General features: G+C 29.7%; 1 protein-coding gene and 1 long non-coding RNA gene across 3 annotated transcripts in view; one reads left to right on the top strand and one right to left on the bottom strand.

Annotated features, from left to right (window-relative positions):
* Positions 1-6,130, bottom strand: part of LOC107455830 (uncharacterized) — a 62,272-nt gene extending 56,142 nt beyond the window's left edge. The window contains exon 1 of the long non-coding RNA XR_011636849.1: positions 5,994-6,130. This is a non-coding gene — a long non-coding RNA (uncharacterized lncRNA). The remainder of the gene's footprint in view (positions 1-5,993) is intronic.
* Positions 1-17,595, top strand: part of LOC107455815 (FERM and PDZ domain-containing protein 4) — a 404,769-nt gene that overhangs the window by 261,836 nt on the left and 125,338 nt on the right. The window contains exon 1 of one of the 2 annotated variants that reach the window (XM_071181347.1): positions 602-724. The exons of the other annotated variant lie outside the window; for it this stretch is intronic. Within the exon in view, the coding sequence (XP_071037448.1) occupies positions 684-724 (41 nt within the window). The 5' untranslated portion in view covers positions 602-683. Of the gene's footprint in view, positions 1-601; positions 725-17,595 lie in introns of those variants that run through there. 2 annotated transcript variants of the gene reach the window in all.

Genomic DNA, 17,595 nt, shown 5'->3' with positions numbered 1-17,595 from the left:
GTTCATAGAACTATTTAATACATTAATTTATAGGAAAATTATCGTAATTTAAGTAAAGGTTTATAAATGTACCTTTAAAACACGCATGGTATTAAAAAATGCTAACATTAACTCTATTAAAATAAACATGCAAGTTAACAATAAAACTACTCAAAACAATATTACTGAAATCATTGTCAACAATTGACTCTGCGATATAATTTAAGTTATACCAGTAAATTAAATCTCGATGACGGAATTTAAATACATAAAATATTTTTACAAATTTTAATTTAAAAACTAAATTTTTCTGTAACATTCGATAATATGTAGATTTTTCTTTCTGTTTGATTCTTTTAGGATAATAAGAATAAAATTCCAAAAATTTTTTGAAAAACATTTTCTTCACGCATCAATTCAAATAAAGGATTATCGATTAGTTCTTTTACAAAATGCAAGATAGGCTCTTTATAGATCATTCAACCTTTAAACGTGATAAAAATGAAAGGGCTTGTTTTTTTGTGTTTTCCATGGCACCAAGCCAAGCTGAAGGCAAACACCTAAGTTGAGAACCAAAACAAAACAAAAAATACTTTAACTTAAAACTCATACTATCTTCAACACGAACAGAAGAAGCAGAGAAATTTGTTTACTTATTGTGCCATTTTTTTAGGAATTTCGAACGAAATTAACTAAATTAGTTAATGTGCTTTTCGATAGGAAGCTACTCAAGAAATTCCTATAAGTAAGAATTCTTGTAATTTATCAATCAGCATGATGGATCCCGACCAAATTAATTAAATTAATTAATGTGTTTTTTAGTTGGAAGCTACTCAAGATATTCCCTTAAGTAAGAATTCTTACCATTCAGCATTATGAATTCTGTCGAAGTTAATTAAATTAATTAATGTATTTTTTGGTAGGTAGCTACTTAAGACATTCCTATAAGTAAGAGTTCGTATAATTTATCATTCAACATTATAAAGATCCACGAAATTAAATTAATTAATGTGTTTTTGGTACGAAACTAATAAAGACTGCCCTATAAATAAGGATCCTTATAATTAATTATTCAATATGGTGGATTCCGACGAAATTAATTAAGTTAGTTAATGTGTTTCTCAGTAGGAAGCTACTCAAGACATTCCTATAAGTAGGAATCTTATAATTTATCATTCAGAATGAGGGATTCAGGTGAAATTAATTTAATTTATTGTGTTGTTTGGTAGGAAGCTACTCTCAAGATATTCATATAAGTAAGAATTCTTATAATTTTTCATCCCAAGATATTCATGTAAGTAAGAATTCTTATAATTTTTTATCCTAAGACATTCATATACGTAAGAATTCTTATAATTTTTCGTTCTGCATGACTGACTTCGATTATAAATGTTGATAATTATTAATAAATAATATATTTAAGTTGAAAAGATGTTCACATATTTCCTTAAGACCCCGTTAGCTTTATAAATGACTTTCATGCTTTTAATTAGCTTGAAAGTTGCAAATGAATTTCCCGATTAAATATATACTCCACCAAAGAACTAGATGCTGGTGAAATCGCGTTCGTTGGTCCAGAATATATCCTCTCTACAATATTGCAAAATATTTTTGTGCAGTTTCAATTTATTTTCTATTTTAATTTCTATGTATAAGTCATGTTATTGTTTCCTAAATATTCGTCAAAAGTTTTAATTTAGGAAATTATTGATAATTTAATGATAAACGTATTTATCAAAACCAAGGCTAATATAGATCAGTAACTAAACTTTTTCGTACACTATAAAAAAATTGAGGTTTAGTTGCCCCTATTCTTGATTGATTTATTGATTCATTTTTCGTTGTTTTTTTCCTGTGACATATATTTCCATGGCTTTGTTACTTTTATCAATTTATGGCCTTTATCAATCTACAGTTCTGTGTTTACCTCAGCACCAAAAATTATGGCAACTATGCGCCAAAATTCTTTACTTCGTATCAGGCTTCCTCCTTATACTCAAAAAGACAGTCACAAAAGCAATATTGCCTCTATTGTGTTGATAATGTCCTCTTTGTAGACAATGGTTGAAACTATCTGCCATGCTTTGTTATTAGTTCTGATTATATCTGGACACTGACAATTTATGAAAGGATATATTTGCTTTAAAATACAAAATATGATTTATCATGGTTAAAAATTATCAGTGCCATTTAATATAGCTTCAAAAAACTACAGGATAATTTAAAACATTAACTATAAATATTTTCTTAAGTTAAATCTATAATTAATAATCTTTTATGCAACTTTACATCTCTATTATAACAATGTAAATCAATTAAAACGTTGCAAGTTATAAATAGATATAAAAACAAATAGTTTTTTATTTAAATATGATTGTTGCATTGAATAATTTCAAAGAAGAATACCGCTCTTTACAACATCAGGATCCAGTTTACTATTCCAAGGCAGCTAATAACAATTAAGCACATGGTCTAGCACATTGCCTGTGAAAAACAGATGTCAAATCTTTTACAAAAAAAGGAGAAAAAAATTAAAAAATGACATAGTTTACTCTTTTTTTAAAACTAATAACGTTTTGTTTATTTTTACTCCTTTAAAAATAAGTTTATGTGTTTCTCAAAATTTTGGGCAAGTAGGGTTTTATGTACAAAAGAAAATAAAAAATAAATAAAGGTTCACCCTGAATTACTTTTGATCTAATAATCGGATCTTCACGTTCTAGGACTCAAACTTAATGCTTCGAGGGGGTGACGCAATTTAATTAGTGGGGGTAGCCGCAATATCTGGGAAATATGATCCCCATAGTTTGGTCAAGAAAGCAATCCAAAGTTTGGAACCCTTAAAGTTAATTTTACTTTCTGCTTATAACGGCATATCTCAAAAACTTTTTAAGTGAATTGAAAACTTCTTACATACAATTATAAAATTCGTTTTTCGAAGATTATTCCCTGCAAAAAATAAATTTTAGTACTAAATATTTATCATTTTATTATTATTTTTTATTATTTAATAATAGTCGAAAACATTTAGAACTGCAAGGCATATCATTTTTACGCCATTTTAAAGTAATTTTACATAGCAAAATACAAGATTTGAATTAAATCGGATGAATAGTTTCTGAGAAATCGAATTTTAAAGAAGTCGAATATTTAAAATTTGATTTCTCACGAACTGCTTAGCCGATTTCGCCAAAATTCCGTATTTTGTCGCATAAAACTATATACTTTAAAATAATAAAAAAATATTATATCTTACAATTCAAAATTTTTCCAAATACTATTAAATAAAATAGTAAATAATAAATATTTAATAAAATTATTTTTTTGCTTAGAATTATATTTGAATAAACAAATTTTATAATTACGCACAAAAGGTTTTTGTAAAAATTTAAATGTAGTGAGATATAGGGAAGTAAAATTAACATTAAGGGGTTCAAACTCTGGATCCCTCTCCTGTCGAAACTATGGGAACCATATTTTGCAGATTGCGGCTACCCTATATTTTGGGAGTTAGAAATTCGAATACGTTGAAAAATGGGTATGTTTATTCAGACAAAGTACGTTTTTGTGTCCTATTTCGTAACTTAAAATTTTGTCAGCACTAATTAATTAGTATATGTGAGGTCACCAGCTCAAACCATTAAGATTGAGTCCTAGAACGTGAAGTTCTGATCATTAGATCAAAAGTAATTCAAGCTGGTTCGTTTCTGAAGCACTGTACATGCATACAACTCTTTTTTTTCCTTTGGTATAAGTCTAAGACATAATTTTTTAAATTATCCTAATTTTATACGCAAAGTCATATTTTTTTTAAATATTTAATACCTTTTGAATAAAGCATTAATAATTTCTTTGAATACATATAATATTAAATTAATAGTCTATTTGATGATTAGGACTAGAAACTTTCAAAGGAAGCCGTTAAACCGTTTATTTTTATCAATTTTTAAGAAGATTACGTCAAGGAAATAGGAGTACTCCGAAATTCACCATAAAACCCATTTAAAATAGTGTCAATCTGTTTTTTTCTGTGAAACGTTCATAATAGAATTTTAATCAGACTTCTGTTTTATCGCTAAATGTAGTCCGTTTCTTATTTTACCTAAAATAAGAATTTCTTTTCTTGAAAATGCTAGCAAAATATTCCATTATTGAATAATTTGTAGCGAGAAGGATGATTAGATTTTAAATTTTTGTTTTCTTTTTGTTTAAAAAAAATTGAATTGTTTTTTTTTAAAAAATCGTTATGTTGACATTTTTTATTTTCTTACTTTTTTTGTAACTAAAATCTGTATCTTTACAGGCCTTGCAGGATTAAATTTTGAATCATCGGTAAAATTATATTTATCTGGGCCCTTTTTGTCTGCCAATTGGTTTCAATTGCTATAGCCTGCCAAATAAAATGGCTCCGGAAACAAAACATAATATTTATAAAACCAATCAAATGCATTTTATATCGGAATAATACAAGGATATAGTTTAAAAATTCAAATGCATGTTATTTAATATACAAAATAAAAAGTGGAATATAGACCTCGAGGTTTCTTCGAATTATTTCCTGGAACTACTCCAAATTATTTAATTCATATTTTGAAGTTTCTACGAAGGTTGACAGAAATGAACCAACATCGCTCATTCCGGCGATCAACATGGCAATAATCCAAGCTTTTTTGATCATCGACAGCCAAAATGCTTTTAACTCTCTTATTGACTCCTCAACTAAAAATTAAATATATATATATGATTTATTTTATTTTGACAGAGTCGATTTCTTACATAAATAATTGAGAAAGATGTAGGGAGTTAAGCTTGATTGGATTAGCAATGTTTGGTTCAAAATTTGTTAGCTTCAGTTTTAAATCGCCTCGTTGCTTCTCATTCAATTTATTTCTCTCTGCTTAATTGAAATACAATTAACATGACTGAAGCCAGATTTAACCATATATGAGTTTGAGATTGCAATTAAAAAGGGAAACGTTGCATTACAAAGTTTTGGATATTTTTGCGCAATGTTTAAATTGGTCAGAAATTTACTCCGATTTAAATTATTAAACAGTAACATACATAGGGTCAGCTTATAATCCAATGACTTCATCTTGCCAATGACTGTCGATATTTTCAACCTGCGCAGAAAGGGACGTGATTATCCTTTCTGGGATACCCATTTTTTCAATATTTTCATAACGTAAATGAAAATCAGTGCTTAATTTTTGGAGATGATTGACACATATTTCCAATTTCTTACTATTCTGAACTTACAAATGGTATTCCAAGCAATAATTGTGTATATCGACTTCTAAATGTACTATATCGACCCTCAGTGATCGATATCGACCACTTTGGTGTCTTCCGATCTTACCGACTTTTCCAATAGTACATAAACCACTGTGAAAATATTTTCAAACTACATAAAAATTTATTTAAGCCGTAACTAAACTTAAAGCTTAGTAATAATAACTGAGTAATTTTAGTTAAATTTTGAATTATTCAGTTGTTCAACTGCAATTATTTAAAATTTTTATCGCTTTAATCTAATAGATGACACGTAAAGTAATATAAATAGTGAGCAATATAAGTTTTCTAAATCAATCCAGGCTAGTGTGTGTAGGTATTTAGGTACTTTATTTGTGTCGTACTAGAGCTGCACAATAGGTTATCTGCTATGGTCTGGGAAACATTCTTGAGGATAATCCAATGGCATGACATCACAATTTTGATCCTCAGCAGAGGGGATGATTTTTCCTCGTTGGTAGCCGATGACCTGTGCAAGAAGTCAACACTTTACGGTAGAACAGTTTAACGAGGATCGATATCGGTCCTTACTCAGGCTGATCATAGAGTCACTCACCTGCTTACTTACAGCATGCAGTGATCGTTGACTTCGGTTTTCTACTGGGAAGCGTGTCTTTACGACCAGTCTAATGCGAGAATGGCTAATGTAAAACACTATTTAAAAACAGCTTATTTTTGTGTTAATAAAATTGGGAATTGTATTTATACATAAAAAAACGTACCTTCAACGACCCGTAGTGGACCAAGAGGTCATGGAGTTAAAAACTCGAAAATTTTTTGATCAACTGTATAATTGTGGTAATGTGGTCAACATTGCGGACAAACAATTTTTACTTCCCAGACAGGCTAATATCCATCAACCTGAAGTGGTATGGATAACCATTGAGCTTGGAACTATAACCCTTCACTTTGGCAGCTCACTGTTCACTGTGGTAGCTCAGTTGTTCATCACGGCAGCTCAATGGTCTCTGTGGCAATGAGTGTTCACTATGGCAATTCAGCGTTCACTGTGGCAGCTCAGAGTTCATTGTGGCAGCTCAGTGTTCACTGTGACAGAAAACTTTAATCATAAAATCATCACGTTTCTGGAATTGTATTTATAATTAATGAAAATATAATGGTGTTATTTAAGTAGAATATAGAATCCAGTTATCTCATAAATGGATTGTTGAACTTAAAACACTGGTAAAAATATACTTAAAGGTGCCCCCTGGCGAAATTGGCGACTTATGTTTGGCGCCATTCCTGTTTGCGTGGAGCACCGTGGTAACACGAATGGCTGCCAAAACATAATGATATTTCAATAAAATTTTGGAAAACTTCAACAAAGCATCGGCCAAAACTTTATAAAATTGCAACGAACCTAATATAAGAAAAATTAATAAACTCAATAAAATGTATTTTGAATCGAACCAAAAATTAATGGAGTAAGCACAGAAAGAAAAGGAAATAAAACAACACCCACAAACTGGACATTTACATCTACTACTAATTAAACCTGTCTTGCAAACACACATTTCCTTTATTTTATTGCTTTTTGCTACTTTTTCCTGCTTTCATTGTTTGTTTGAATATCTCAATCAAACCTTCATTCATACACCAGTCAATCACTGCTTTTCTTCCACTGTTATTCAAATCGTACAGAAACTTAAGATTTATCTTATTTACTGTAGTCATTTTTAGGACCAGAAGCAAAAGTAACCTTACCAGCGGGTATCCAACGTAGAACTAACGGACCTCTGAAATTACATATACCGTTGAACATTTAAAAATAACATTAAAATCTAAACCAATCAGAATCACGATTGGATTTCAACATCGCCCAGCTTAACGATCAACCACTATCACAACTTGGTGAAAATCAAAGGGCGCCCTCAAATAAAGTCTACCCAAAACACTTTAAACTCTACCCTCTTAAAATATATTTATGTAACACATTTTCTAAAACTCAAATTAATGACTTTATTAAAGAAAATTTTTGAAAGCTGCGGTCTTTTACTTTGAGTTAATCCTCCGTCAGCATCAATCTTCTTCATAAAATCCATTCCGTCATCAATTACAAGAAAGAAAATAAAGTGCCATTCAAAATGAAAGATTCAACAATAACTTGGCAACAAATGACGCACCGCCAATGATTGCCAAAACTGAAAACCGCTCATCTTTCTCTCTATTGTTGGACATAAAAAGCGAAAAGCAAAGCAAACAAGTTTGTCACACATAATTGAAGTTATGTACGCTCGTTTAACCGAAGCTCTAAAGAGAAATTGATGTTGCCATGGCGGCTTAATGACGTATCCTGGCATTTTACACCACGTCGAAAATTACCAATAATTAACTGTAACTGCGGAAGATATCGTCCGTTAGGATAAGCGTTGTCATTCGCAAACTGTAATTTTTTTTTGCTCTTTTTTATTATTTATCCTCATCTTATTTGAGAGAACCGTACATAATTAGTGTTTCTAATGCTCTGGAATAATTATTTTATCATTACGATGCTGAATTACATTAGATAGTTTTAAAAGGTTGTTTTTCTTGCGTTTAAAGATACGTTTCATTTAATGAGAAGAAATTGCTCTAATGAGAGCCGAATTGCTTATTGTAAGCCATAATCTAAGATATTCTTCTTATTTACTTTAAGTCTTTGTAATCTCTTTCACGTAATAATTGCGAAAACGAAATGGAGAGTATATTATCGTTTATTATTTTTTATTCAGTAAACTGAGTTTAAATAGATTTCGTAGTTATTGAGATTTTTAAATTTAATACTAATCAATTGCGTTTTCAAATGTAATCTATTTGTTAAAAAAAGAAGGAATTAGTCTTTTTATTTATTTATTTTATTTTAAAAAGCAAACTTTTAAGTTTTAATACTGTTAGCATTGCTAGTATCAAAGTGTTTAAACCCCTCCGCAGAGGATCAAAATTGTGATGGCATGTCTTCGGATCATCCTGCGGGATGTTTCCCAGACCGACGCCAGTAGCCCATTGTGCAGCTCTAGTGCGACGTAAATTAACAACAACAACATCAAAGTGTTTAACGTTAAATTGTTGAAACCTACTCAGTCGTGCAATTGAAAAATCAACGCCAACGACAAAAAATTCAAAATTAAAATTTTCATGTATTTTTTCTTTTTGTATAGTAAGCTACATATTGCAAAAATAAAAAGTTTAAAAATAAATTTAATTTTATCAGTTTTTTTAAATTTCATTTTAGTGTTCATAGCATTAGTGATAGAAAAAAAAAAGAAAAACTTGTGGCGTAACTACCACTACAAATATTAAATACCAAATCAATAGTATATAAAACATGTTAACTTGAATCTAGCACGAGGTACCTTTTGATAGATGAAGGTTGACATAGTCTAAGATTAATTCCCCACATTGGTGACCTACGAACGTGATAAGAAATTGTCAATATTGATGGATGAATCCACATTAAACAGTTGATATGCTTAAAAAAAAAAAAAAATCCGGTGAAGTAAATAAAGTCTCCCGGTTAATAAATAATAATGAGCGAAATGCTAGAAAAAAAAATAATAATAGCGAAAAGCTATAAAAAAAGGATGGGAAAAAATAGCGAAAAAGCTATAAAAAAAATATTAAAAAAAAAATAACGTGCGAAATGTTTGGAAGAAAAAAATATATATATAATGAGCAAAAATTGAAGTTAATAAATAAACAGCATTAATCAACTAATGGAATTCATTCATCGAATCCTATCACAGATACAATTCTGGAAGGGGAGTAATGTGGCGTAACTACCACTACAAATATTAAATACCAAATCAATAGTATATAAGACATGTTAACTAGAATCCATCACGAGGTACCTTTTGATAGATGAAGGTTGACGTAGTCAGAAATAAACTTCTCCACAAACTTGTCAAGCAACTTTTCTCGGAACTAATCCTGAAGCACTTACGTTGTTTTTGCTATTGCACGGTAGTACAGCCATCAAAATGACTGTTGTTTTTTTTTTTTTTTCAACTCTAGGACTTGATTCCTTACAAGAACAACACACCAATTTACATCGGCAACATATGTAGCTGCATAATAGCTGCAACATATGTAAACAACTGCAACTACAGCAGTAATAAATTTCGGAGCGAGACAAACCATAATGTAAAGTTTTCTGAAAACTTAAGATGGTGCTAAGTTGAATCACATTATTGTGCAAATTAAACCATTTTAAACTTGATTAAAAACACCATAATTTTACTTGAATGGAAGCATGATTCGATTTTTTATCCTATAAAATTTTCAGCACTAAACCATAACATCGGTTAAAGGTACTGACATGATGATTTAAAGCTGAACCAAGTTTTCTGAGAATATATGTTCGCTTTATAAGAAATTCCTAATATTTTAAGATCTTCGAGTAAAAAAAAATTCTTTTTAATGTAAATAACTACCATTATTAATAGTATACATTGTCAGAAATTTCGGACTCCCTGAACCATAAAAATCATTCTTAGCTTCAACCTTTATATGGCTTTAGGGTGAATAATATTATAGTATAAATTGAAGAATCTAAAACTTGATTTAAAAATACACTATGACTCTGCTTGAATATAAACATGGTTTGATTTTTTATCCCATGTAAGTCTCAAGCTAAACCATTACATCGGTTCAAGGTACTGTTATTATGGTACTAATAATAACAGTAGCATAGCACTAAACCGAGCTTTCTGACAACGTTTTATATTTATTTATTAAATATTATTCTAATCATTTTATGATCTTTGAGTTTAAAAAAAAAGTAATTTTTTTAATATAAATAACTACAACCACTCATTGCATGTATAGTTATACATTTCAGAGCTTTTAGAACCATATTATCATTCAAGCTATCTAGAAACTTAAGATAGTGCTAAGTTGAATCATATAATCTTGCAAATTAAACCAGCTTAAATTTGATTAAAGAAAAACAATTCCAACTTGAATGGAAGCCTGGTGCGATTTCTTTACTTGTTAAATTTTCAGTAAAATTACTCATAATTGTTTAAGGTATCGATATTGTGTGAATGTATTATGTTCCCATTATAAATATTATTCTAATCATTTTATGATATTTGAGTTTGAAAAAATGCAGTAGCTTTTTAAATCTAAACAACTATAACTACTCATTGCTGTTATAAATTTCGGAGAGAGTTGAACCATATTATTGTCCAAGTTTTCTACACTCTTAAAATGATGCTATGTTGAATAATATTATCGTGCATATTAAACCATCTTAAATTTTATGAAAAGAAGAAAAAGACACTGTAATTCAATTTGATTGGAAACATGTTACGATTTCTTTTCTAATAAAATTTTCAGTACATTTACTCAATATTATTCCTTAAGGTATCGACATTGTGATTTAGTGTTGAACGAGTTTTCTACGAACGATATTCCCATTATAAATATTATTCTAATCATAATCATCTTTGAGTTGAGAAAAGTTAATTTTTTGAATGGGTGCAACTTTACAGCGAGTTGAGTCATTTAAGTTTGCTGCAACCTTTAATATGGTGCTATGTTTAATCATATCAGCGTACTTCTTAAATTTGATTACAAAATACTGTGGTTCATTTAGAACAAAACATGATACAAATTGACACCTTAAGGTTAAAGAAAATTTGTATTGTGTATTTGGTTCAACATAGCTAACTAAAAGTGGGTGATTACCTAAATTCAAGTCGCTAAATTATTAAATTTACTTGAGGATGATCCCTCAAATGTTTTTAACGGATGCAAAAAGAGAACTTTATAAGACAAATGAAGAAAAGAGAAAGTTTTGAATGTTTGACACTGTGTTTTTATAAAGTTTTTTTTTTCCTCTGCATTGGCAAAGATAAAATGAAAAAATGGTTACATTTGCAAGAATAAAACGTTTGTCGATGTAGAATATCGACGTTCTGAAAGTCGGCAAAAAGAAAGGGGAATGAAGTTTTATGTATTCTTTCAGAAACGGAATCGATCTGTTCACGCCAGCAAAATAAAATCACTCCCGGGCATGTAACTACACAGAATTATTGCTCATTTCCTTCAATAAAAAAACGGAATTCCAGAAAACTAAGCTGATAATGAAAGTTCACTTTTATATAGTTACTTTAAACTTTGGGAACTGTTAATTAAATTTTGCAATTGATGTGCTTGACCCATTTCATCTGCTTAAACGTGTATCGTATATTTTTAAATCAGTGGTTAACGTACGTATTTGAATTTATTTCTACTGAAACAATTTTTGAAAACAGAATTATTGCTCATTTCTTTCAATTAAAAAAAACCTAACTGCAGAAAATGATGCCGACTATGAATTAGTTAAAACCCTAAACCATAATTGGCAGCAAACTTGCTATAGCCTTAATAATCGAACCATGTATCTATCAAGTTAAGCCCTAATATCTTGTATTCAAGTTTAAGAAGTACTATAATAGGCACAAAATTTTCTAACAGTTGTTCTTTTAAAGTGCTTAACAACTTCAAAATTTTGCAAAGCATGTGTATTAGTTTATTAGATACTTGTAATATTTACATCAATTTTTAGACATTTGAGAAGTTTCTTTTACCCTGTTGGTAGCATTTGTAGTCCTATAAAAATTTGTTAGATCTAATTTTTTTTCAGATATTATGAATAATGTACTGCTGACTTAAATTTTTATACGGCTGTTTAACTAAAAAATTTTTGTGTATACTATCTAAAAGTAAAAAAACATTCTTTACTCCAGTATTATTTCTGAAAACTGGGTCGTATATGGATAAATTAATTTAGATTTGTGTTTGCTATCAATTTCATTTTTTTCTCACTGATTATTGATGTTTCATAATTTTACCGCTTGTCATCTTTCTCTATTTTCAAATCTTTCAATTTAATTCCATTTTTTTTCTCGTACAAATGACATATGTCTATGTGCTTTGAGGCAGGCATCACGCATGTTTAAGACACTTGCGTCAAAGGTGTCTAAAATATGAGTGAATTAATGTTAAAATTTATAGTGTTAACTAATATTAATATGTTTGAAATGTTTGACTAAGCTGAATTATCTATAGTATAATTTAAAACATGGCTTCCTTTAAACCAATGGGAAAATTACATTTTTAAATATCTCTGAGTGAGAAATCTTACTTAAAATAACGAAAATCGGGCTTCGTAATTAGTTTATTTGTAGTCATTTAAGACTGTTTCTCAAAGGCTCCATCGTAGTATGAAATGATGCTTTTTCGCTTATAATATGTTATTGGTATAACTGCTGTGAGTTTGCAACTGTTTCTCATGACTGTCAGGTCAAGTTTAGCCTATTTAAAGCCAGCGCTGTCTACGCTTATTTTCAAAATGGTGCAAAACGTTAATATGAAGAAAGGTCACAGTTTTGTAAAAATGAAAAGCATTTATGGTCTAATTTTTAATATTTATAAACTTTCTCCAATGCTGCATTACATGGGCTCATAAAAATTTAGAAAAACGGAGAATACGGCAGTAATTTTGATAATTTTCATTTGGGTGGAAAAATTTCGCCAAATTGGCAACCTTTAAGAAAGTTTAATAAATTTTAAAATTTATAAATTCTGTTCTAAGGCCCAGATAGTTCACGACAAGATTATATAAATAGTTCCAAATCATCCAATTGCGGTAAGTGAATGGCACTTAAATTAAGGCTTTTTTAAATTCCTTGGTGACAGAGCTTCGAAAAATAGCGTTAACTTTATGTTGAGTGTCGTATTTTTAATGCCTACGATTCAACCGCAATTCGGTATACAGACGAGTACACAAATTCTTTATTTTATTATATACATAGATTTTTCTAAGCACAGCGGTTGGGATGAATTTTTTGTAATAAAAATAGGCAAGACTAAGGGAATAAAATAGAATGAGATAATTTTGACTCTGATTTCTTTTTTATATAATTCTTTTAGTTTTTTCAGGTCTTTTTTTATATATTATATTTTATATAATTCTTATTTATTCATATTATAAAGTTTCACTACATTTTAGCTTTATCAAATGAAATCGTTCGTCTTCTTTTCTCTCCACCTTAGGGTCATTTATGTTAGACACGTCAGGCATCTTGGTGATTTTTGTCAACATTTTAGGGTTGCTTAATGGGCACTTTTGATTGAATATTTACATGCTCGGCCGGCCATGTAAATGTAAAATTTACATCGGAATTTTCAGCAATATAATTTTCGAACCTTAATTGCAAACAAATCTCGGTTGCTTTAACCATAATATTAGATTTTTTTCTGTCATGGCTGTAAATTGCGAATCTCTCATGAATGTCTCAATTAAAATTAACATTTACATACAAGTTATTAACTGTTTTTGATTTTTTTATTGAACTGATTATCTGAAGTTAATGCTCCCAAAACTATAATATTCTGTTTTTCTTTATTTTTAGGTGAGTACTGAACCCTATTTACATCTGTCATATGATATCTTTAAAAAAAAGATAATGTTTCACATTTAAGTAAGTAAATTACAATATTTTCTTATTGTGTGATCAAATGCTGGAGGGCTAATAAAAGAAGGTAATTTGCTTATGATCATTGAAAAAAAGCAAAAAAATTTTAAAATACATGAATACCTACTATTAATACATATTTCTAACGGTGAAAATCACGCTATTTAAAGGAATCTTGGAAGCTGTTATTTTTGAAACTTTTTTTAGAAAAAATAGCTATATTCTCTTGAAACATTTGAGCCATTTATTAAGTATACAATTTATTCTGATGTATTTTTAACGAAATTTGTTCACAAAGCTTTATAGCGAGTCATTTAAAAAAATTTCTAATTTAAAAACTTTACAAAAAAGTGATGCTTTCTAATTTTCATGCAGCTAACATATTATGATTTACTATAAACAAATTTTAAATTATATTAATTAAATCATTCATACTTTAGTTTTTCTTCAACATTTTCTGCTAGTAGCTTTTAAAAAGATTTAAAGAATTGCGAATTTCAATCTAGAAAAAATAAAATGATTTTATTTGAAAAAAATGTTGGTTTGAAAAAATGAACCAACCAAATTTAAAACAAAAGTTTTTCAATTTCTTCAAAACATTAAAATATACAAATTCCAAATTTTGTAGAGCAATCGCTTTAAGTTTTTTAAATCAAATCGTTTAAAAAAAAAATGAAAAAAATCATGAAAATTGATAAGAAGTTCCTAACTTTTTCCAAATTGTAGCATTCCAACAAGATTAAAAGAAAATTTAACGTCACCTCAGTCATGTAATATTTGTCTAAAGTGTGATATTTATTATATACATATAAATATATGAATCAAGTAAAACAATGCGAATAAAGCATAAGTAAAGGTACAAAAATAGACATACTGTATAGTTTTGGTAGTATTAGCAAGAACCTTCCTCAGTGTCTAAACTCAAAATGACAGTAAAAAAGTTAGGAGACAAACACTTACAAAGTGGTTTAATAAGTGGAGGATAAAAATGACGTTTAATAAGATAATAAAAGAAGAAAGATAAGAAACATATGTGAGAGGGCTTGGAAGGAACCTCAGAGTGCAAGATGTAGAAATTAGAATTGATTACCAAGCACCGTCACTCCTTCACCCTTTCTGTTATATCCCTATATCCCTTCTTCTATTATCTTGTTTAAGCTTACTCCCCCCCCCCCAGGTTAAAATGTTCTAATATTTGCATCTTTCCACCCTAAACCTTCCCACACCTATTTCTTATCTCCCTTTTAGTGGCTTGTCAAACTTCGTTCCTTGTTACTTTTCTACTGCTGTCGTTTTAAGTTTAAACACTCAGAAAGGTTCTTGTTTATAGACAAGAAACTATAATATGTCTATATCTGTGCCTTTATTTGTGCTTTATATCATGTTGTTTTGGTCTATGTAGCACATAGTATGCATTATCCTCATATTATGAAATATATGTTTCATATGAGTAAGATTTTGTAATATAAATCATGAAAGTAATTGGTGAGAATATAAGCATAGTTAACAGAACTCAGACTTAAAATTTCTTCAAATATTTATTCTCATCAATGAAAATGTGATAAAAAATATATGATATTTTAATTATTGATAATTGTTGTGGGAGTATTTTTAAAATAGGTAATCTTGGCCTTTAGGTACCATACTAGTATCAAATTCCAACAACCGACATAATATTAATTTACAAAAATAATCAAGCATTTACCGCAATTCCAAAATACAATCTAGGTTTCGCTCGGCTTGGGATTAAAGTGGTGTGAAAGATATCAAAGGAACACAAAATAAACTTTGAAAACAAAATAATAAATCTATTTGCCAAGAATCAGAAAAATTATGCATGTAAAGAATTATTATTAACAAATTGAAAAAAACACTTATTTAAAATAATTAGGTGGACGGAAGCAAAGCCAAAATATGACAACAGAGAAAACAATAAAATAGTAAAATGGTTCTCACCATTGACTCCACCAGTAACTATAGGATCCCCCCTGTATATTTTTAAAAGAAATGAAGCACTTTAAACATATTGGATATGGTCTTACTTTTTATATATCACTCACACACACTTTAACACTCAATGTATTTGTCTTTTAGCATTTCAAATAAATTTTACTCACCCACTATCATCACGCAGCACGTAATAAATAACTGCAGAATGTGCACCAAAATCTTTCAATTTTTTTTAGCTTTTCCACTCCTCTGCGTCTTTTACATATACCTTTGAAAACCATTTTCAAGTCTCCAAGTGTTCTCAGCCATTTCAAGTGTCCAAGAAATTCTTTCTCTCAGTCGTTGACCCACTAGCCAACCATCTTAAAAATCTGCCCCCCACCCCCTGAATTAAATGCACTGACAAAAACCAATGAAATATCAGATTCCTACACATCACCAGCGTATCGGAAGATACGGGGTCGTGAAATCACTATTGCTATCCCTCACTTGCAACACTTTGGTTGCCTACACAAAATTCCTACGCTCGCTACCCCTCCTACAATAATGACTGCAAGTTAAGAATAACCGTTCCGTTGCAAGTTAAGAAAACATCATTACGGTGCAGAATAAGTAATCATCCACGATTGCATCTAGTTCCGCTTTATTTCGTCATCAAATTACACGAATATGTTTTCAAAACAATATAAATGCTTTTAAAAGTTACAAAATTTGAGGCTAAGTTCTAATTTGTGCTATCTTTTACCATATATATCGTAGAAATATTAAAAAAAAGTTATAGTTCAGTAGCCTTACTCTAGATTTGGCGACATATTTCGTTAAATAAGGAAAACTTTCGTTCTTAAAAGAGAAACAACCTTATGACATTGCAAGAACATTGGATTTGATTGAACAGTTAGTTCCCTTTCAGTTCCGTTTCATTTCGTTATCAAATTATACAAATATGCTTTCAAAACAATTTGAAAGCTTTTAAAAGTTAAATACGTCAGACGGATATTTAATTCGTGCTATGTTTTACTATATGCAGTGCAGAATTATTTAAAAAAAGGTTATAGTTTCGAAATCTTATTGGAATCCTTGACTAGGTGACGTATTTTCATAAATAGGGAGAACATTTTGTCTCGAAAAGAAGCATTTAAATGACGTTACAAGAGCATTGTATTTGATTGGACCACTAAAAATGGTGCCTGTTCTGCTGACTCGTCCTTAACAAATCAAATGCGAGTAACGGAGTTTTTACTTTTATTTCACTGTAGGAGAAAATAGTCGGCAAGAAACAATATTTATTATTCTTTCATCAGTTTCTTTAAATGCGAAAAGATGAATATTTGTTACGATTTTCAGATATTATTTTTATTAATTCTTATTACTTGTTAATTAATCAATATATTCAATAACTTTTCTTTTTCTCATTTCAATCCATTTCAAGAAAGCAAGCAAAAAGAAGTCTGTGCAACATCGTTTCAAAAGTTGGCAATTTTAGAATATTTTCGCGCTGGAGCTTGACAGCCATTTGGCACGCACTTAGATGCAAGCAGGTTCTCTCCATAGGAATAATATTTTTTTTTCATAACTTGCAACAGAGTATAGTAGAAAGTATCGAAGTCCATGAGAACCATTGCAAAAAAAAAAAGTCGAATTTATATCTGTGCATTGACTTGAACAAATGAACCAAAGCATAAACATGATTGATAAACATGATGCAGATGAGCATAATTGAAAAACGTGATGCAAATAACATTAATTCAAATTTTAACTTATGAACAACTCACGAAACCAGTAGTCTCACACTATGGCACTGCAAGATGTCGTTTTCCACATTTTGGAACCCTTCGATCATGAAGAAAGCTTCATCACAAATTAAATTCCAATACGTAGGAAAGAGCCGTAGTGACTCAGGTGATAGAGCACTCGCCTCCCAATGAGGTGA

The sequence above is a fragment of the Parasteatoda tepidariorum genome, chromosome 1 (genome assembly GCF_043381705.1).
Source record: "Parasteatoda tepidariorum isolate YZ-2023 chromosome 1, CAS_Ptep_4.0, whole genome shotgun sequence".
NCBI classification, from domain to species: Eukaryota; Metazoa; Arthropoda; class Arachnida; order Araneae; family Theridiidae; genus Parasteatoda; species Parasteatoda tepidariorum.
Note: the sequence above shows the minus strand (reverse complement) of the source record. Positions and strands in the feature narration are given on the sequence as shown.